Raw genomic sequence first — 23,540 nt, forward strand, 5'->3', positions numbered from 1 at the left:
GAGCGCTCGGTGGAAGGATGGGGCGGCGCCGCCGATCACCGATATGAAGTAGCCCACGAGCGGAGCCGGCGACATGATGCGGCTGGCGACGACGGATGAGTAGGTGCTCGAGGAGATGACGTTGCGCAACCGCTTACAGGCGAAGGCGGCCCTGGCGAACGAGGACAGTGATGTGAGGCGGCGGAGGATCTCGACGAGCATGTCGTCACCGAGGGACATCAGGGTAGTGGGTTCGCCCTGGCACTGGCGCTTAGTTGCCATCTCAACCTACAACAGAGTTAATCGCGCTTCCTAGCTCGGTGACGACCACCTCGTTCTGATGCGGCCGCCGCCGACGCGTCGACCTGATGTGATGCGGGAGAGAATCTTTGTGCGCGCGCCGAGGGGAGGACGTGACCTTGCCGTCCAGCGCTCAGGTGACTCCTTCCTTCCTGGTGCGAGTCCTGCTCCGTGTATTGCTAGTTGATGCCTTACAAGATGCAATCTCTGAGTCTTGTTCGTCTCTCGGTCTAATGCGATCTCCACCGAGTCCTGTTCAAGATTTTATATCTTGACCTTCTAGAATTCATGCGTGACAAAAAATCCTGGCAATTATTATTTTTTTGACGGAAAAGCCAACAAGTCTTTTTTTACCAGCAAAAAACCCAACATATATGGCAAAATTCATTTTTTTCCATGCCAACATACGGCTAAATTCATTAAATACTTAAATAGACACAATAGTTTTATCATTGGAGGCATCGCTTTTTGTAGAACTTTTGTGGTTCGGGTATTGTCTTTGGTGGTGGTTAGAATGTCGTTGTTGCGAGTGTCTCATCTGCGAAGGGGTCTTTTTTATAATTATTTCACTCTTTTCTATTTTGTTCTTGGTTGTATGCATTCTAGATGTCTTTCGATATTTTGTTGGTACAGAGGCTGGGTGTAATTTATATCTTCACGATATTAATATATTCTCTTAAACAAAAAAAAGTTATATCATTGGAAGTACCGGAATCAACCACTAGCCGGCATAATATTATTAATATTATAATTAGCTGATTATTATTATTGCTCCCTCTGCCATTAAATACTTGTGGCAATCTAGACATATTTTACCCTTCATTTTACCTAAATCCGCGACATGTATGTAGGAGGGAGAGAATTCAAGATGAACTGGACTCGATCGTGTTATGGGTGGTCTCCGGCAGGTCGAAGCATGATGAGCTAGGCTCAACATGTGTATTCAGGAAATTGAAAATAGAATCCGAACGAACCTGGAAATGGATGTGATAAATATCTGGATCCTTTCACAAATACACAAAATAAATATGACATTGTATTTTGAACCAAATGTGAACATGCAAATAGATATATCCGTACCTGAATAAAATGATGCAACCTATTTTAGTAATTTTATGCCGATATGCCAATTATTCAACCAAAAACACTAATAAAGTGGTTAAATATTTTTTATGATTAAGCTTTAAACTATTGTGTATCAATCATTATACAGTTGACTCACGATAATATAAAAAATTATTATTTTGTTATTTGTGTAAGTTCCAAATTGAGAAAGCATCCGATCTTCGTATGTATTCGAGTGACATCCCCTTTGTATTTATATTTGAGGACATCCATATTGACATGCACATTCATTTTGAAAATTACAAGTTTACAGTGGTTGGCATTTTTTATAACCATATATCCACCCTGATTTGATGGTGGTGAATAGACGGAATCAATATGAGTATAACCAAAACCTCTAATATCTTTAAGAACGTTATGAAAAATGAGTGTCCTTTTAAGCAGTCGAAGCATCCATTAAGAATGCACCAATCTTAAAATAACAAGCAGTTGATCATATCTCTCTCACCTAAGTATCTCTCTCAGTGTCGCTCTCACCATTCATCCTCTCTCACTCTCTCACTGATGTGATGGTCTCTCCCTGGCGATCCCCACGTGCTATCGGGGCTGACCCACGGGGCCGGCTGTGTTAGAAGGGGCCACGGTGGAGGCAAGTTACAACGATGTTTAGACGTGGCCAGCAAGTGAAGGAGTGGTGATGGCGTTCGATTTGAACCATGATCTCGTTGGGAACGGTGTTGCTCGGCGGTGAGGGACCTAGGTTAAAATTGGGATCCACACTTACGTCGAAGATATCGAAGTGATGTCAAGAAAAAAAAGATGATCTCATAGCCGACCTACAACTCTACAAAAAAAACGTTTGATAACTTGAGAAAGTTCCAGATGATGCCGAATTCCAACAAGTGCGTCATCAGGGTGCTAGCTGGCAAGTTATTTGGCTTCATTATCTCTCATAGGGGCATTGAGGTTAACCGGGAAAAGATCATAGCGATTCTTGATATTCCGAGAGCCACATGTCTGAAGGACGTCCAACGATTAGCTGGTCGTGTTGCCGTTGTTAGTCGGTTTGTCGCCGTATTGGTGAGAAGGTGTTTAACAAGTTTGTTTGCACGGATGAGGCAGATGCCTCCTTAGCGGGGCTAAAGCGTGTTCTTTCTAATGCCCGATAGTCGTAGCTCCAGGGATATCGAAACCTATGATGTTGTATATCGCTTCATCCAACAGGGTTGTTAGTTTTCCTGGTGGTAGAGCGTGAAGAGGAAGGCCATTCGTACGCAGTACATCAGCCAGTGTTACCTTCACCACCAAAAGTTGACCTACTGAGTATTCTTTGCCGCTAGGAAACTGAGAGATATTACTTCTCAAAATACCCGATTACGCTCTCGAATAATTTATTTATTTTCACGCGAGAGGAATATGGCTTAACCATGTAATATATGTACGTTCTAAGTGCTTAATAGTGTCATTAGAGAGCAGAAAACAAGGGATAACCCTGTAGTGTTGCAGGTTGGAAAATGTCGAACTACCGAAGTAGTATCTGCACTGTACGTTTCCTTGCTTCCCACAGATTTCTCATATTCAGTATTGTGCTTCATTATTTTTGAATATTGTGCTTCCCACTGAAGATGGGTAGCCAATTGCCCTCTTTCAAAAAGTTAAGTGGATTGATTATTCATCTTATACAGACCCCTTTCATACTGACCTCCCATGGTGCCTTGATGGTGTGATCTTGTCTCATGATGCACTAGTGTGAGGATTTAGCATATCCCAGATGTTATATAGTTTGCTTACTAAATTTACAACATATACTGCCAGCTAGCAACTTGGCAATATGGCATCAGAAATGATTCTGTAGTATTGACTAAAAGGTGTGACATCGAGCCATACCCTGTTGATGTTTATCTAAACTATCTATGTTTGGTAAATTAGTAGGTTTCTATTTTGAACTCGCAATTTCATAGATATTCATGGGATTTACTACAATTTTACTTAGTAGCATATTGTAATGTTTAGCTTCGTATCCTCCATTTACTGAACGTACATCGTCACCTCCAGTTCCTCAATTCTTGAAAGATATAATAGCCCATTCTCGCAGCAAAATGCGGGGCACCATCTAGTTTATTGAACTCCTGGCCCAAAATCTCGCCTGAAATTTGACCGCCACGCGCCTAAAAAAAGAGTAACTTTCCCCTCCTTTTCCAAAATCCCTCATTTCCCTACTTCACACTAACCCCACGCATTGAGTTTGCCTTCTTCAATCTGTTGAGGTCTGAGAAAAGCAACATTATATTAGTCGCTACTTAGATATATCAATCGATCCTATCGGGAGCAGGTGACAAAAGACTTGAGGATGCAGACGGTTAGGTTCAGGTAGGTGATGCTTGCCTTTCTAGTGTTACAAACAAGGACAACTTGTCTCTATTCTAGTCTTTTCAGTTCCTTGCTTCCTCTGTACTCCTAAACCTCTTCAATCCTTTGCCTCCTTTTTGCACTACATCAGCGTTGGTTTAAGTTGCTCTGATGCTTGGGGCATGAAGCTCTCGCCACATCCATGTTGCATATTTCCTAAAGCGGTAGCAGGCCAGGAGTTCATCGTTGGAGTTCTTCCGTGGGCAGGAGCTAGAGATTCGCGATGCCGCTAGTAAACGGTGGTGCCGCTGGACCAAGCCCTGGCAAGGATGGTGCAGCAGCCACCGCTTCAACGAAGCGCAACAAGCCTCGGTGTAATTCTCTCCCCTGAGAATCAGGTTCATATTATCATTTTTTCATACTTGAACTGTTCCTTCCTTTGATGAGAAACTTTAAATGTTCTTACTAAAGGTAGCTGCTTGATTCACGGCGTATAGCCCTTTTAGTTACCTGCTTTGAATCTTCAACTGCTCCGTTGGATGCAGAGTGTATGAGAAATTATTAGCATACTTGTGTAAATTTAACCTTTATCAGTAATTGTAACTCACCGTTCATAACTTGATATGTTGCAAACTGAAGATGAAACTTCCCTTTCCCTGAAACTAGTACTCCCTCCGTTCTTTTTTAATTGACTCGAATTTAGTACAAGTTTGTACTAAATCCGAGTCAATTAAAAAGGAACGGAGGGAGTATTTATTTACTATCTGGAATTTATATTCTAGTACTTGATTGGAACTTCATGATAGATATTTTCTCGGTTGAATTTTTGATAAGCACTAATCCACAATAATTCTATTGACTCCGAAGATCATGCATTTACTCAGCAACAACTTCCAGCATGCAAGCCTATACTGTCACCCCATATGGTGAGCCCAGTTATTTCACCTTACCTCATTGTTTCAAACTTTTAACGTCACGCTTTATGTTTCGCAAATTCAAGCGTTTTGAATTAACTTTGGAAAATCAGGTCATTCCTGTGCTTGTATTTGTGGGCTTAGTTTTCATTCCAATTGGCCTTGCTTGCATTGCAGCTTCAAACAAGGTATATTCTTTCATTGTGCTTTGTGCTATTCTCTATGCAAATCTGTACTTCAGTTAAAACCTTTAGCTTCGCCAAACTTTAGAATAATATCTCGCTTTGGAGCAGGTCGTCGAGGTGGTTTACCGATATGACACCAAATGTGTACCAGGGAACATGATTCACAATAAAGTAGCCTACATCCAAAATGCGTCAATAGATAAGACCTGCGCAATTATTCTCAAGGTAATTAAAAGAAGAAACAGTTCCCCTATGTATCGTCAAAACGAAGTGTAAACCACTTAATGTTTCCGTAACATCTTATTCATTTAATTGCAGGTCCCCAGGGATATGAAGAGGCCAATCTTCATATATTACCAACTTGACAAGTTCTACCAAAACCACAGAAGGTACGACAAATACATTCACTGACCTCATAGACAAATTCAAATAACAACTGAATTTGGATTTCTGACGAATGAAAATCTGGGACAAACTCAGGTACACTACGAGCCGCAGCGACATGCAGCTGAGAGACCCCAAGCAGGCAGCTGCCAATATAGAGTTGTGCAAGCCCGAAGCGTATGCCGCCAATGGCAGCCCCATCATCCCCTGCGGGCTCGTGGCGTGGAGCCTCTTCAACGACACATACAGCTTCGCACGTCGCCGCCGTCGCGGCGGCCACGCCGAGGCGCTGACAGTGATTAAGAGCGGGATCTCGTGGCGGAGCGACAGGGGCCACGTGTTTGGCAGCCATGTCTTCCCCAAGAACTTTCAGAACAGCAGCCTCGTCGGCGGCGGGCAGCTCGATCCGACAAAACCCGTAAGTTCCTCTGCAGATTTCAGGAGTTTTTTAAAACTTTCATCTTCTTCCTCTCAAGTCCCAACGATGATGCTTGGTGGGCTGCAGCTGAGCGAGCAGGAGGATCTGATGGTGTGGATGCGCACGGCGGCGTTGCCGAGGTTCAGGAAGCTGTACGGGAGGGTGGAGGCGGACCTCGGCGCCGGCGAGCTCCTCGCCGTGGCGGTGCAGAACAACTACAACTCGTACAGCTTCGCGGGGAAGAAGGCGGTTGTGCTTTCCACCGCGGGGCTGCTCGGAGGGCGGAACGCCTTCCTCGGCCGCGCCTACGTCGTCACCGGCGTGGCATGCTTCGCGCTCGCGCTGCTGCTCACGCTGCTCTGCCTCGTCTTCCCCATGTGAGTCGTCCGCTCCATCTTCTTCTATCTCTTGCCCGGCGAACGCCGGTCCTAACTGATTCATGTAAGATAAGTGATAACCTCGAATTCTTCGCCGGATCTTGCGCAGGAGGGAGGAGCATCTTCTGCTACGCGGTAGCCACATCGGCCGATGATCGGTTATTGCCCAAGTTGTCCTTCATTTTTCACCAATTGATGGAGGATTGGTGAACGTAGTTATGGCAGATAAGCTTGTGAGTTAGTTAGATGTAAAGTACAGTGCACGGATCTGAAGGTAAAACCCAGAGTGTGGCATGTACACTGTGAGAGAAAGCGCCTTAGCAGACCAGTTTATTTAGAAAAAGACATTAAATATAGGTGATACAATGTATTACTATCTCTTATTATTACCTTTAGCAATTAATGTAAATTAATTAATTTCAGTAAATTGGATTGATAAGGAAAGTGTTATCACCAGATTTTAGCCAAATCAGGAGATGGGCCGTAAGTGAGATGGGCTTGAAGGATATACACGTGGAGGATCTCTGAAGCGGCCTGACACGAAGAAGTTGGGCTAGATTGCCCGTGTATCTGTATTATAGTAGATCGTGTCTTAATTTAGAAGTTAGAGTTTTACCCGTGCACGGTTAGGTGCACGCCTGAATTAGAAAGTCCCCCGGACTATAAATATGTATCTAGGGTTTATGGAATAAACAACAACCAACGTTCAACACAAACCAATCTCGGCGCATCGCCAACTCCCCCGTCTCGGGTAAACACCATGCTGCCTAGATCGCATCTTGCGATCTAGGTAGCACACGTTTATTCGTCTTCCATGCGTTGCTCGTACTGAAGCCTTTTTGATGGCGAGCAACGTAGTTATCATAGGTGTTTTTAGGGTTAGCATTGGTCTTCGTATCATATGCTATCGTCGTGCAACCCTTAGGCATCTAGCCGCCCTTACGCCTGTCACGGGTGTAAGGGCGGCACCGCTTGATCATTATTTAGTAGATCCGATCCGTTATGATTGCTCCTTGTTCTTCAAGGATTAGTTTAATATCTGCATTGTTAGGCCTTACAAAGGGTTGGAGGATCCAGCGGCGTGTAGGGTGTCGTTTGCTAGCCCTAGACAGGACGTTCCGAGGATCAACCTCGTGTTGGTTTTTAGGCCCTTGATGGCGTGTATTTCACACGTTCGTTGGGCAACCCCAAGAGGAAGGTATGATGCGCACAGCAGCAAGTTTTCCCTCAGAAAGAAACCAAGGTTTATCGAACCAGGAGGAGCCAAGAAGCACGTTGAAGGTTGATGGCGGCGGGATGTAGTGCGGCGCAACACCGGAGATTCCGGCGCCAACGTGGAACCTGCACAACACAACCAAAGTACTTTGCCCCAACGAAACAGTGAGGTTGTCAATCTCACCAGGCTTGTCTGTAACAAAGGATTAACCGAATTGTGTGGAAGATGTTTGTTTGCGAGAGAAAACGGTAAAAACAAGTATTGCAGCAGATTTGTATTTCAGTATTAAAGAATGGACCGGGGTCCACAGGTTCACTAGAGGTGTCTCTCCCATAAGATAAAAGCATGTTGGGTGAACAAATTACGGTCGGGCAATTGACAAATAGAGAGGGCATAACAATGCACATACATGTCATGATAAGTACAGTGAGATTTAATTGGGCATTACGACAAAGTACATAGACCGCCATCCAGCTGCATCTATGCCTAAAAAGTCCACCTTCGAGGTTATCGTCCGAACCCCTTCCGGTATTAAGTTGCAAAGCAACAGACAATTGCATTAAGTATGGTGCGTAATGTAATCAACAACTACATCCTCGGACATAGCGCCAATGTTTTATCCCTAGTGGCAACAGCACAACACAACCTTAGAACTTTCTGTCACTGTGCCAGGTGTCAATGCAGGCATGAACCCACTATCGAGCATAAATACTCCCTCTTGGAGTTAAGAGCAAAAACTTGGCCAGAGCCTCTACTAATAACGGAGAGCATGCAAGATCATAAACAACACATATGTAATAACTTGATAATTAACATAACATGGTATTCTCTATCCATCGGATCCCGACAAACACAACATAGAGTATTACGAGATAGATGATCTTGATCATGTTAGGCAGCTCACAAGATCCAACAATGAAGCACAATGAGGAGAAGACAACCATCTAGCTACTGCTATGGACCCATAGTCCAGGGTGAACTACTCACTCATCACTCCGGAGGAGACCATGGCGGCGTAGAGTCCTCAGGGAGATGAATCCCCTCTCCGGCAGGAGTGCCGGAGGAGATCTCCGGAATCCCCGAGATGGGATTGGCGGCGGCGGCGTCTCGGTAAGGTTTTCCGTATCGTGGTTTTCGCCTCGGGGGTTTCGCGACGGAGGCTTTAAGTAGGCGGAAGGGCGAGTCGGGGGTTGACGAGGGCCCACACCACAGGGCGGCGCGGGCCCCCCTTGGCCGCGCCGCCATGTGGTTTGGCCACCTCGTGGCCCCACTTCGTATGCTCTTCGGTCTTCCGGAAGGTTCGTGGCGAAATAGGCCCCTGGGTCTTCGTTTCGTCCAATTCGAGAATATTTCGTTACTAGGATTTCTGAAACCAAAAACAGCAGAAACAGCAAGCGGTACTTCGGCATCTTGTTAATAGGTTAGTTCCAGAAAATGCACGAATATGACATAAAGTGTGCATAAAACATGTAGGTATCATCAATAATATGGCATAGAACATAAGAAATTATCGATACGTCGGAGACGTATCAGCCCTGTCTAGGATCGGCTTACGATCACCGTACGCGAGCGCGAGGCCCAATCACGAGTAGGATGTTCCGATTGTGCGGTGAAAACCCCAAATCGTAGTAGGTCGCTTCAGCTTTATCTTGATCAAGCAGGACCACCATCTGATCGTACACCTCGTACGCATCATGGGTGGATCGGCTCTTTGAGCCGATTCACGGGACAACTTTGAGAGCCGATCGAGGCTCGTATTTAACGTTTACGTGTATGCCATGCGAGGAAACTAAGCGAGGCATCATCCAACACCTTCCCGACCAGGTATAGGTCGGGTGGCACGCCCTTGCGACGGCATCGGACGTGTGCGCGAAGGCTTTGCGGGCCGTCGCTCGGAGGGACCCGGGGCCAGCCCGCAGTCCTGGGAGATTCCCGGCTCTACGGTGTTGCCCGTCGCTGCCCGCCGGTGGGTTTCTGACCGCAACACATTCTGGCACACTCGGTGGGACCATCTTCGACATCCACCGCATCGCCATCTACATCCGAGATGGCGGAAGGCACTCCGGTCAAGTACGAGGATCCGGCGAGGAGCTCAAGAAGAAGCATGACGAGATCAAGGCGGTCCTCGAAGCCGACCTCATCGGCTCTTTTCACAGAACCCGCTCCCATGGCATCGGGTGGAAAGGGTTCTCACCTGAAGCGCGCTCGATGGAGTGGACCTGTCCTCCCCGTCGGAAGAACGCACCGGGTCGGCTGCGTCGGGAGATCAACTTCATGGTGGCTCATTCGCTGCACCGCCACTACGAGAGCACAGTGAACACTTTGGAGCGTGTCGCTCTGCGCGTGATCCAGGAAATCATGAGCCATCGGTATTCTCCGTCGGGACCAGCTGCGGGGACTTACCAAGGAGAGATGCCACTCCGATCCCGTCCACCGCTGCCGTTCGCGTTGGCGGCACCGAAGTGCCGAACTCATCGGCATACGTCGTCTACAAGATTGGTGGTGACCCTAGTGACTACCAATTCCTACATGAGGCGCCCAAGGAGATCCCGCACGGATACACGTGCGCATACGTGCCAGGCTGCAGCTAGCCGGGCACTCTCGAACCGAGGCTGCGACGGCGGGGACTTACGGAACGGCGGGAGGAGCGTCGGCAACAAATCTTGAGAAGCGAGACGTGGCTAGCTAAGTACGCCACTCCGACAAACCTCCGGAGCTCAGCTCCTGCAGGTTGGCTCAGAGCTGGAAAAGCAAGCATGGGCTGGCTAAGTATGCCACCCCGGCGAATCTTCGAGTTCGACGCCTGCGGCCATCACCGCGGATCAGATTTGTACAATCTCGAAAGACCGGTTCGGCATGATGCCGAAAAGGAGGACAATCGGCTATACCAAGCCGTACCCCAACGAGTACGAATTGATCCCGCTACCACCCAAATATCGGCTCCACGACTTCACAAAGTTTAGTGGATCGGATGGTTCCGGCTCCATCGAGCATGTGAGCCGATATTTGGCACTGGCTAGGCACGATCTCGGCATCGGACGAGCTGCGTGTGAGGTTCTTCGCACGGTCCCTCACGGGATCGGCTTTCGGGTGGTACACATCGCTGCCACCGAACTCAATCCGGACTTGGAAGCGAGTTGGAAGAGCGGTTCCACATACGGTATCACTCGAGAGGCTTCAGAGGCTGGTATTGCCGATCTAGCACAAGTACGACGAGAGCGCGGGAAACGGTGTCGAGAATACATCCAGCGCTTCGGGACCGTTAGGAACCGATGCTATTCGGTTCATGTAAGTGAAAAAGAAGCGATCGAGTTGGCGGTGGTGGGTCTCTCATCATCGATCAAGGACGTGGCCTCCCAAGCAGACTACCCTTCATTGGCACACATGGTGCGAAGCTGTCAACATATGAGCAGCGCCACCCGGATGTTTACCGGGACAAATTCAAGCGTGCGGTGGTCCTGGTTGAGGCAGACGAGGATGAAGGTGCTGCGGGAGATCAAGAGGTAGTAGTGGCTGAATGGACTCGGGCGGCAAGCCCCGTGTCCTGTAAGTGGGTTAAGCCACAAGGCCCTCCCAAAGGGTTCGACTTCGACGTGACCAAAGCTGAGCAGATTTTCGACCTCTTACTCAAGGAGAAGCAGCTAAAGGTACCCGAAGGCCACAAGATCCCCACGGTGGAGGAGCTGAACGGAAAGCCATACTGCAAGTGGCATAACACGTTCACCCACGCCACTAACGACTGCAGGGTGTGGCGTCAGCGGGTCCAAATGGCGATAGAACAAGGGCGGCTAATTTTCAACCAGTACGCCATGAAGGTCGACACACACCCCTTCCCCGCCGTTAACACGGTGGAGTGCACTTACCATGGAGGGTGCCGGCCCAGATTTCTCGTGCAATATCAACATGGTAGGACACTGGGCACCATCCTGGTAAGGACGGAGATGAGGGCGGCTGCTCTCATAGCAAAGACACGAGAGGAAGCCGCTCCACGCGATCGGCTCCGCCACGACGGCAAGCGCTACATCACAGAGGGAGAAGTAAGGAACATAAGATATCGGCGACCTCTCTCGATCACCTCCTCAACAAGTATGTGGGTCAATACGACCAACGCCGGCGATACAACGACGATGATGAAAAGGATCGTCCGGCTAGGGACGACGGGAGACGTCGTCGGCATGATCGCGACGAGGAGCGATATGAGCGCCACGCCAAGGAAAAGTCGAGGGAGCAAGACGACGTGGATAGGCACTCGGGACTGCCCCTTCTTCAGACACTGCTGGGATTCAGGAATGAGCCGATTGCCAACAATCGGCAACCTGCCCGAATGCAAACAAAAGAAGAAGGATGCAGCTAACGTGTCCGTGTTCAAGCGTCTAGGGCCTCTCCCGCCTCGGAACAAGCATGCTGAGTCCGCTCGGGTGGAAGATCTCGAGGAACTAGAGGACGATGATGAAGAAGAAGACAGGTATCATCGGCCAAGGTGGTGCCCTGATGGGCTCGGCCGTTCCCAAAAACGAAGGGTTCAGCGTCTACGTGGGTTGGAGGAAGCTGAAAGGTTATACCTGCACACGTTGAGGAAGGCGCGGCCTGATCTGGCCGCCAAAATTCAGCGAACCCTGGACGAAGAAGGTCGGCCACAAAGAAAAGAGTGGCGCCCCAGGCAAAAGAAAGCCGATGATGAGACATCGGCTGGCGCAAACATGGTGTTCATCCTTCCAACGGAGTTTAGTGCTTCAGGATTAGATGAAGCACCTGTGGCACAACTTGACTGCGGCCCACGGCCGGTCATCTTTGAGAAGCCACGAGAAAGCATCGACGTGACAAAGGACGGGGTTAGGCTGGTTTTATCCACCGGCTTGACCGTGTAACAAGAGCAGCATCTGTGGGTAAACATGGCGATGCCGATCCAGGTGATCGGCCCCAAGGATCTATGGAGGAACATTGCAAAAACCTTCATCGAGCAAGCAACATGGAGGCCGATTCCAGAAATCGGCCAAAATTATCCTCACCATGCATTCTGCCTGGGTTCAGCATTTGTTCCAACAGGGAATACCTGAAGAGCCGATACCCTCAATTACTTGAAAGAATCGGCTCGGGGGCACCTAGGTGGATAAAACACGAGGATAAGAAGTGGAAGTATCTTTCAAATGCCCAGCAGCCCAAGATATTCTTTGATGATGGGTATTGAAGTGTGGGGGCCGATACATAAATCGGCCGTAAAAAAATGAAAAAGTGTGGGGGCGCGATAGAAAGCCGATGCATGGCCATCGACTCAAGAGGTACAACTGTTATAAGCAGAAGCCCAATGGAGCAGGTATCGAGTTACATGGAGAGGCTCTATTGGAAGAAGCTGGGGCAGGTTTGAGGGATCACAACCCTGACCAATACCAAGAACAGCATGGACGTGCAGATCAGGTTAAGGATGGGTTGCATCAATCCGCCAGAGGAAAGGAGCCGATCTGATCAGCAAGGCACAAGAAGTGGACCGGAAGAGCTGGGGGGCAGCTCACCCTGAAGGTTCTTCGCTTCGGGGAGCCGATTTTGTTGGAATCGGGCTGGCTCGCATTATGACTTGGAAGCCGATGGTGGCACATTTGGTTGGCTCACTTGGCTGTTCTCGCCTTGATTGAGGCTCGGGGGGCAACTGACTGCGTAGATATTCTGTTCTTAAGAAGCCGATTGAGATTTCATCGGCTGGCCCTCCATCATAATCTTCTTCAAGGGAATTGGGCAGGTTTGAAGAATATCACTGAATATCTGAAAATCCAGAGGTATCGGCTTCAGCGTCAAGTCGTTTCAGCAGCGGTTCTGGGGCTCTCTTAAAGGCGTTGGTCTTCCACATTATCCACCAGAACTCAAGGGCATTAGTTGGAGGAATGAAGGACTGATGCGTTAGCATCGGCTTATTAGACATGACCAAGTTCGCGATCACCCCGTGGTCGAAGAGATGAAGGACGGATTATGAGAAACCGATGCGTTGCCATCGGCTCATTGAGCATTAGCTAGGTGATGATCGGCAGAATCAGTATAAGGGGAAATCGGCTAAATTGGCATAAAGGAAATCGGCAAAATCAAATTGGGGAATTTCTTCATTGATAAACGAGATTTCTTACATAGAAGAGCTGGTTGCTCTCAAAAGGAAGTATTAAGGGGATACATTGCCCCGTCTACTACTGCTGATCCTATGCTAAGGGTCCTATCTACGGGCCGTCGCTGCCCTCGTCGTCACCATCGTCGCCGCTGTCGGCGCTACTCCCGGCGGGCTCGTCGTCGCTGCTGTAGTGGCCGCCGACAGGGCCTTCGTTGTCCTCATCCTCCTCGTCGTCGTCGTCATCGTCGCTGTCGAAATCACTGAGATTCCCCGGCCAGGGGCAGTGGCGCTTGGCCGGCGGCTCGTCGGAGGAGCTGTCGTCGTCCTCCTCCTCTTCCTCCTCCTTCACCTCCTCGGAGGAAGTGAAGTCGTCCCAGGAGAAGCGATCTTCATCGCTCTCCTCCTCCGATTCCCCGTCGGCGAGGAAGCGGAGGTCGCTCTCCCCGTCCGTCGAGGACTTGTCGTCCTCGGACCAGACGGAGAAGTCATGGCCGGGCTCCTCCCCGGCTTCTATGGCGCGGCGGATGTTGGCCGCGTGGACCTCCTGTGGGTCCCGTTCTGGCGTCGGCTCGTGGGAGGAAGAGGACTCGATGGAAAGTCCCGATGAGGCAGAGGAAGAAGAAGACATGGTGGCGCAGGAGGGCTTTTGGAGTGCTAATGCAGAGAGGATGAGGAGGAGAACTGTTCGATGCGGTTAAATAAAGAAGATGGAGTTTAATGTTCGAACAGTTTTCGAAGAAGTGGTGCCAAAAAACTGTCAAGTCGTGCAGAGAAGTTGGGAAGGCAAGTCGTCATGATGAAAAATACTGCGACGGTTCTGCTCTGCCACGACATGACCCCTCGGAGGAAAAACAGAGTGGTTTTGAAATTATCATTACCAAAACCAGGGGGGCATGTGTTATCACCAGATTTTGGCCAAATCAGGAGATGGGCCGTAAGTGAGATGGGCTTGAAGGATATACGCGTGGGGGATCTCTGAAGCGGCCTGACACGAAGAAGTTGGGCTAGATTGCCCGTGTATCTGTATTATAGTAGATCGTGTCTTAATTTAGAAGTTAGAGTTTTACCCGTGCACGGTTAGGTGCACGCCTGAATTAGAAAGTCCCCCGGACTATAAATATGTATCTAGGGTTTATGGAATAAACAACAACCAACGTTCAACACAAACCAATCTCGGCGCATCGCCAACTCCCCGTCTCGAGGGTTTCTTCCGGGTAAACACCATGCTGCCTAGATCGCATCTTGCGATCTAGGCAGCATCACGTTTATTCGTCTTCCATGCGTTGCTCGTATCGAAGCCTTTTTGATGGCGAGCAACGTAGTTATCATAGGTGTTTTTAGGGTTAGCATTGTTCTTCGTATCATATGCTATCGTCGTGCAACCCTTAGGCATCTAGCCGCCCTTACGCCTGTCACGGGTGTAAGGGCGGCACCCGCTTGATCATTATTTAGTAGATCCGATCCGTTATGATTGCTCCTTGTTCTTCAAGGATTAGTTTAATATCTGCATTGTTAGGCCTTACAAAGGGTTGGAGGATCCGGCGGCGTGTAGGGTGTCGTTTGCTAGCCCTAGACGGGACGTTCCGAGGATCAACCTCGTGTTGGTTTTTAGGTCCTGTCTAGGATCGGCTTACGATCACCGTACGCGAGCGCGAGGCCCAATCACGAGTAGGATGTTCCGATTGTGCGGTGAAAACCCCAAATCGTAGTAGGTCGCTTCAGCTTTATCTTGATCAAGCGGGACCACCATCCGATCGTACACCTCGTACGCATCATGGGTGGATCGGCTCTTTGAGCCGATTCACGGAGACAACTCGAGAGCCGATCGAGGCTCGTATTTAACGTTTACGTGTATGCCATGCAGGAAACTAAGCGAGGCATCATCCAACACCTTCCCGACCGGGTATAGGTCGAGGTGGCACGCCCTTGCGACGAGCATCGGACGTGTGCGCAGAAGGCTTTGCGGGCCGTCGCTCGGAGGGACCAGGGCCAGCCGCAGTCCTGGGAGATTCCCGGCTCTACGGTGTTGCCCGTCGCTGCCCGCCGGTGGGTTTCTGACCGCAACAGAAAGACACATGATACAATGGAGAAAATAACCTTCTCTTATTCAAGAAAATTACAAAAAAAAAACCACCACACTTCAAGCATGTGTAACAAAAAGGCACCACTTCACTGCTAATATGTAACAAAAAACACTGCTTCACATCTAATGTTCGTTTAATCGCAAAATTGATGCGTGGGTCCCTTTGTTAGACTGACGTAGCGGCTGGTAACGGTGAAAGGAGATACACATACATTGGTTCTGGGTTATCCTGTAAATTTTAGGGGGACCCACTTGTCAAATGGCATCCTCCCTTATCTCTTCTTTTTTTTCGTGTAAGTTTTCCTGAGTTTTGGTTTCGCCCCAGGCCCCAGAACTCTCATGACCGCTATGGGTACGTCATTAGTAGGATTTTTCCTACTAGTCTAATATCCGAATTCTGATATATGGATTTGTTTGACAAATACAAAAGCAAAAGTGGTATGGGATTTTGAACCAAATGTGGATTGCAAATGGTTATATCTGTAACCGAACAAAATTATGTTAGCCTACTTTAGTAACTCTATCTCGACATGCCTATTATTCAACCAAAAATACGAATAAAGTTGTCAAATTTAATTTTCTATGATTGAACTCGAAACAATTGAGTATTATAGCATTATACAATTGATTCACTGTAAGATATAGGTGTATTATTTTGTTATTCATACCCTTTTTGAAATAAGAAAATCTATTTTGTGTTTAAATAACATATGCTCCACATTCTTATTAAAAAACATCTATATAGAAAAACTAATATGCAAAAAAACCATTATGAAATTTATATCCGATCCGTTTCACCCATATTTATTATGATAGCTAGGACTTAGACCTTGACGACAACTTGGAGCAGGAGGAGCTACTCGTTTATGGCAGCAGTCCTTCTCATGGACAATGACGCGGCAACGGCAGATCGATTGAGATGTGCACAAGGTGCATGCATGCTCCTTCTGCTACTTGCTAGGAAATATTTGTTTTAGGAAACTTGCTAGGGAATCTTCATTACAGTAGCAAACTCGGATCTATCCGGTGACAATGTGCATGCATACGTTGACTCTTTACTGGATTCAAAATGTCGTATATTCGCCGATGACTGAAGTTTTTCGGATATTGAAAATCCAAAATCATAAACATAATTAAAATTGTATATATCTCGATGAGTCAATTGATTTTGGACGGAGAGAGTTTTCATCCTCATACAAATTTCCCATGCCGCAGATGTGACAAATCTGGAGTATATGATGATCATCTTGAAAAAAAAAACACTCCTAGTCAAAAAAGACAGATCAAGACACAGATGCTAATAATAGGACCAACCAAGATACATGTTGCCAATAGATGTAAACTAGTCGCCACCTGCAGCCAGTGAGCTGCGTGGATGCATGCATGTGTTGGCTTGTCGGCCAACCTGGTCAACATGGCTTGATGTTCAGCGACCCAGAATAGTATCAGCTCGTCATTCATGTTCATGCACCCTATTAATTCTTAGAGCATCTCAAGACGCAAGCGGACACAAAACGAGGATACAAAACAACCGAGGTTTGTATCTGCGTGGTTAAAAAATAAGTCTGCACCCTAGCCCAACGATCAAATACAAACTGACTGAGTTGTCTATGGAGACACAAATACGGACCAAATATGGGTCATGTTTGCATCTGTGCCAAGTAATTTTTTAAAAATAAAATAAAATATGCAAAACCAAACAAATATAGAAATAGATCTAAATTCAATGGCTTGGCCACCAAAATTACACGCTAGGTTGGGCCAAATTATTCACATACATACATAGAAATCAAATGCAAGATGTTGGCTCTTCTGTTGCCACTGGTGTTTGATCTTCAATCGCCGCCGCTGCCACACAATCCTTATTTTCTGCAAAATATGTTAACGATATATCGTATGGCATGTCTTCACCTTCGGATCCATGTTGGACATGTCGGCCGTTAAGATCATGAAGTCTTGTTTCCTTGTTTCTTCACCTCAACTCTTTCCCTCCCAAGATCGATCTTGTTGTCTTGTTTTTCCAATAAAACCGCCCGCATTGCATCACTCGGTTAGTCTCTCAAGATCCAGTCCTCTAAGATGTTGATGAGACACTTGTCAATCGATGCACATTGTATATTTTTCGTACAAGACAATCTTTGTAAAATTTAACTAGGAATATATAAAATTCTCTTGTCATTTTAATAATATTAATATTAACTTAGCAATGGGCATGTACATACTTCTATAAATATGCATGGTCAAAATTTGTAAACTTTGACTTTGATTAAAATTTTGGATGCAATCTATTTAGCCAGGCACTACGAGGGGGTATGATTTACTAGTTAATACAAGCCTCGCTATCTCCGTAGAAAAAGAGAGAAAAATACATGATGCAAGCCACACATGCCATTCACTACCGCGGGTATCTCGACGATAACAAATACTCTTCTTCCAAGCTATATTGTCTGCTCGTCTCCTCCTTCGTACCTGTAATCTCGATCACTGCATGATTTGGTGCATCGATGTCGCACATTACAATGCTTTCATGGGGCACTCGAAGGCTCTCGAGCTTCATCTCCACTTGTCTCATGGTCGGCCGCTGGGCTCCTTCCATCCGCACGCACGCTGCTGCCAATATAGCTACTTCTTCAACCCGCTTGCCCCCTTCCACCTCCACTTGGGGATCCAACACACTAGCCAAATCGCCTTCTGCGAGCAAAGCAGTGAAGTATGCAACAAGGCTTTTCTCTTCGGACGATCGATACGAGCATGGCTTCTTCCTTGTGAGCAGCTCCATGAGGAGACGAACGCCGAAGCTATAAACGTCGCTCTGCTCGGTGAGCTGCCCCGAGTAGAAGTACATGGGGTCTAGGTACCCAAATGTCCCTTGGATTGCGGTATGGTCCCCTGTTTGATCGACCGGAATGCACCTCGAAGCTCCAAAGTCCGACACCTTGGCTACGAGAGTGTCATCTAAGAGAATGTTCTGAGACTTGACATCTCGGTGGACTATTGGGAATGACACGGCCAAGTGAAGGTACGCGAGAGCTCTCGCGGTCTCCGTTGCAATTCTCAGCCGATCCACCCATGGCAATGATGGGTTAGGTTGCTCGACATGGAGATGATGGTAAAGGGTCCCATTGGAGATGAACTCGTAGACCAGCAATGGCACCTCCGTCTCGAGGCAGCACCCGAAGAGCTTCACCACGTTCACATGGTTAATCTGCGAGAGGATTGCCACCTCGTTGATGAACTCGTCGATCTCCCTCCGGATCGTGACCTTGGACTTCTTGATGGCCACGACGTGCTGGTCAGACATGATCCCTTTGTACACCATGCCGTGGCCTCCGCCGGCGATCTCGTGGGCCTTGTCGAAGTTGTTGGTGGCCTTCTCCAGCTCCACCAAGGGGATGATCATCCTCTCGGCGATGTCCGCCTTCTGCGACACCAGTTGCTGCAGCTGGTGTCCCCTGTTTTCCCTGAAGAATTTGTGTTTCAATACTTTTGCCCTGTGATGCTTCAGCTTCCGGATCACGAAGATGGCACCGAGGACCAAGAGTAGGAGCCCAGTACCACTGCCAATTCCTATGCCGACACTCAAACCTGAAAATGTGTCATGGTTATGGGAAAATTCTCTTATTTAAGGCAGAGCAAGAACCGATGCAATTTATCTCTCCCTGGTGTGCAATCTTGCATATGTACCAACAGTGATGCTCACCTATAGATGATTTGACGCAGCCATCTTTGATGTGGGGGACGCACTCGTTGATTTCCTGGCATCCGTCAGCGAGGTACGGGTTGCCCTGGTACCCGTGATGGCACCGGCACACGTAGCCGCTGCGGTAGTTGTCGCTGACATTGATGCATGAGCTGAAACTACTCTGGCACACGCCATGTACACGAGCGGCGCCGAATTCACCGCCCACTCCAGCACCAAGGGGAAGGCCGTCCGGCGTGACGAGTCATCGGCGGAGGTGTTGATTAGCGCGGCGGAGGCGCCCTGAAACCAGCCTGTCTCGGCGACGCGTACCGCGATGGGCACGTCAAAGGTACCCTCCGCGTTCGGGTCCAGCGGCGTGAGCCGCACGACGTAGGAGGGGCGGCCGATGGGGATGGGCGTCTCGCAGCAGCCGTTGCCGGCGCACGCGGCGACGTCCTCTGGGGAGGTGGACCTGCCAAAATTGTCGGTGATGGCGCAGAAGGCGGAGCAGCCGACGATGAGGTTGAGGTCCTCCCCGAGCAGCGTGCCCTGCATGTTGCACCCCGTGACCACGAGCCGGTTCCGCGTCGACGACACCACGAACGGGCTTGTGAGGGCGCCGGCTCCAAGGCCTCTCCACCAGATGTCGGAGGTGCTGAAGTAGTTGGTGAAGTTCACGGCGCCCGCCATCTCCATGACTCGTATCGTGGAGGTTGCAAGCGAGATCTTCACGACCTCGAGGGTGGCGCCGGCACCGCCGATGAGCAGCCGCTCTCGTGCGCTCGTCCGGTCGCAGGTGAGGTTGAAGCCCAGCAAGTAGCAATCTGGGTCTGGGCCGATGCCAAACGGGAACGGCACGCTCACGTTGCCGCAGCTGCTCGGGCAGCTCGCGGTAGATCCGGTGACCTGAGCCGCCGCCGCGGCCAAGAAGCTGAGCTGCAACAGCAACGCCATCAGCGCGGCCACCGGAGTCATCGTCTTATGTGTGTATGCCATCGATCGATTCCCACCTAGTGCGTACTTGTCTTGCATATATACTACGAGCAGCAAGGTAGCGACGTCATGCGGCTGTCGTAGTTGGATGGACTTCTAATATGGAAATTACGCTGCTCGTTCGTTTGACCGTTAGATGCAATTATTAGGCCTTCTCATGGTTAAGTCGGCAGAGGAAGTCCCTATAACGCTTTTTTTTTATTAAAAAAAGATCTCAAATCTGCGTTTACGAGAACCTGAATTTGGGTCGCTGAGTTGTGCATCTACTTCACTAATCAACTGAGATAGGCTTACTTGTTTTAGAATGAAGATATTATAGACAAGAGAATGATTTTATTGTATTGTAATGATAAAAGAGGTTATATATCTTACTCCCTTTTCCCGTTCTATTGGTCATGTTTGATCATAAATTTAACCAACATAATATAAATTGTACAACATCAAAATTCTATATTCAGAAAGTAGAAGATCTCAACTTTTTAATAATATTTTATCCCTTCATGTACCTGTGAATTTTTTTCTAGGTAAAAAAAAAGGTTTGACCAACCCGATAGAAAATAGTACTTCATCCAACTCATATTAGTTGTCGTAGATATAGAACAACTTTGTAATAGATATGTGAGAATTAATATCAGAAAGAGGGAATAGCAATGTTTAGAATAGCACTGCAACACAAATTATGGACATTGGACATACATGTTCCCCACGGGTTGCGGGACGAGATGTCATTGTGTTGCAAAATGACGATACCATAGAGCACATTGTGTTGCAATGTGTGTATGATGGGGAGATTTGGTACATGTGCTTCACCATGGCAGGTTTGCAGGTTGATGTCCGGAGCAAGATGACGCTCTTGAGTCATGGTCGCTGAAGACGGGGAAGAGATTCCAAGGAAAAGAGAAGAAGACCTACGACACAATGATCATCAGTTGGGCTTTGTGGAAGCGGTGGAACACTGGGGTTTTTGGAAACCTTGAGCGACAACACATGGTGTCGGAGCTAGTTACTTGTATTGTGGATGGGTTCAGACATTTATTTAGAGTGAAAGCCAGTGTAGGTGATGGTGTGGGTCATCATGTAGGGAGAGAGTAAGCTAGAAAGTAGTGTAGGTGCTAGTGTGGGCCCGGTGGACGTCCTAGATGCCCTCCCCTCGATCCTATGCCACCAGCCATGGCTGCGGAAATGCCTATGGTGGTGGTGGTGGGGGATGGAAGAAAATGAGATTGTGGAAGAAAATGGCCGACGTTGGCCTGATTAAAAAGGTCAGGGCATTGGATGCCAGCGCAAGGGTCGAAACACAGACATTGATGAAGGCATACAGCCGTCCAGTCCAAAGCAGGAGCGCATGCGTCGGGCGACGCGGGCAGCTCTAGAGTCTATTTCCGTTTAGAGCATCTCCAGCATGTGCGGCTGGTCAGTCTGACCGCGTGGACCGTTTCAAACGCGCGAGAACCAGATGGACCGCCAGCTGGAGATGCCCTAAAACTTATAGAAAAGAAAAATAAAATCGCGTGAGTTTGGTTGTGGAGCTTGGTCGCCGACGCCACTGTATGGATCAATTTTTCATTCTTTAACCCATTTTACTGACCGTGGAATGTGTTTGAACGGTGGATGCATAGGGATGAGGCACGCCGTGACTCTGGCTCATGGCAAGGCACCGGATCCCATTCCCATAGTAAGAGGCTACTAATCAAGACACAAGTGCTAACCATAGAACCGATCAAGGTGCACGTTGCATTTTGTTTGCTAGTAGTGGACTAGTCATCACATCTGCAGGCAGTCAGCTGCAGGATGCCTGCATTTCTCTATAAACTTCGTCAACACCCCTTGGTTATCTACGCATGCGAGCTGTTGTCCTTGGATGCATGCACTATTAGATATTGAAAATTGGTTCCTAAAAAAAAGATATGGAAAATTGGCTACATGTTCGATTGACCGTGGACTCAATTATTGAACTCTTGCACGTACGATGTGCTAGCCCGTGTCAAAATTCCCTCTAGGCGTCAACCTTTTTCCATGTCAATGTCACCATGAAATTTATCTTTGACTTGTATAAATTTAGATTTATATCGACATTATTTTAATTTTAATAAATCTAAGACAAGTTTTATACTAGAATGGAGGGAGTATTAAAATTGCAGCTAATAAGTCATTAAGAACATGCAATAACTTAAACTGGAGAGGCATCACATACAATAATTAGTTGTGGCAATGATTGCAATTTTTGTGGCAATAATTGCAATTGACAAGGCACTACCACAAGAAATAATTGCAATTGAAAACTCATCGCGTCGAATAATCAGGTAATCACCATTGACCCAAAAGAAATCGGTGGTCAAATATATTTTTAAACTATGTGTGTGTCTGTTAAACTATATCAGATTGAGCCTTCTACATAGTTTTGCATTGAGATTTCAAAATAAATAAATATAATAAGGCAGTGGTACAAATATTACATGATATTATGAATTATAGAGATATTGCCATGAATGTGTTGTTTTGGAGGACGGCCTCCATGGAGCCCTTATTCTTTTTTCTTAATCGATATTTTGAAGTTAAAAAACTCTAAACAAAATCCAGGATGTAGATAATGATGAGTTTTACCTATGTGCAAAAAGCAAACGAAAAATATTATATAATCCGGGCTGTGTTAAAATGACAATTCTAAATCTTGGGTACTCCCTCCTATCCATAATCTGAGGAACTAAAACCCTGGCACTTACTGACATTATTATGGATCGGAGGCAGTAGTGAATAGTCCAAAATGTGAAAACCCTTATGTTTTCCAGTATTTGTCATTTTTGTATAGACCAGAATACAAATTATTTTGCTATGTGATTTTGAATGACCGTAGAATACATCATTGTTAACATCTAGGATTTTTCAGAATTCTTTGAAACACCAAAATCTCAACAAAAAAATTAAAAAAATCAAAACATGCTCCAGCTCTAGAGTGACTTTTCTATAGTATTATATACTAGCATCATATGGATGCATGAGACTAATATATTGATACTAGCCATCGCGACCATACTCACATTTGACCACAGAGAACCTATCTTGTCCACCCTGGAGGGGGTGCAGGCGCCCATGGGTACAGAGTGATTTTTTTAATCACCATTTTGTTTTGCGAAACCGTACTAAATCACCATTGACTCAAAAGAGGTTTCTCTTGGCAGGTTCCTACTGTAGCAACCCGGACCTCGGGGCCTATATCTAGTTGGGCATGATTCATGTGGTGCGGATATGCATATCCATGATGCAACTCTAGCGGATCCATTTTCGGATATGCATATCCATGTGGCATATCTATGAAATATAAACAAAATTTTAGTGAAATCTCGTGGAATTTTTATAAGAACTGAGATTAATGGTAATTTAAATGGAAAAAACTAAAATGATCCAAATATGTGGAATATATATATGGTATTTTTAAATAACAAGATTTCATTACCATTTCATTTATATCAAAAAAAAATTCATAGACATATAGTAGGGAAATAT

General features: G+C 47.2%; 1 protein-coding gene and 1 pseudogene across 1 annotated transcript; one reads left to right on the forward strand and one right to left on the reverse strand.

The window, feature by feature from the left end:
- Window positions 1-4,650: 4,650 nt before the first annotated feature.
- On the forward strand, window positions 4,651-6,405 carry LOC124655093 (ALA-interacting subunit 1-like). The gene is made up of 6 exons (XM_047194056.1): window positions 4,651-4,795; window positions 4,901-5,017; window positions 5,111-5,181; window positions 5,273-5,594; window positions 5,682-5,971; window positions 6,081-6,405. Exons 1-6 carry the CDS (start codon window positions 4,676-4,678, stop codon window positions 6,124-6,126), a joined length of 966 nt encoding a protein of 321 aa, XP_047050012.1. The 5' UTR covers window positions 4,651-4,675; the 3' UTR covers window positions 6,127-6,405.
- An 11,179-nt stretch (window positions 6,406-17,584) lies between these two features.
- LOC124652694 lies at window positions 17,585-20,061 on the reverse strand (annotated as a pseudogene).
- Between the last annotated feature and the right edge of the window lie 3,479 nt (window positions 20,062-23,540).

Source organism: Lolium rigidum, chromosome 5 (assembly GCF_022539505.1).
Source record: "Lolium rigidum isolate FL_2022 chromosome 5, APGP_CSIRO_Lrig_0.1, whole genome shotgun sequence".
Taxonomy (NCBI): domain Eukaryota; kingdom Viridiplantae; phylum Streptophyta; class Magnoliopsida; order Poales; family Poaceae; genus Lolium; species Lolium rigidum.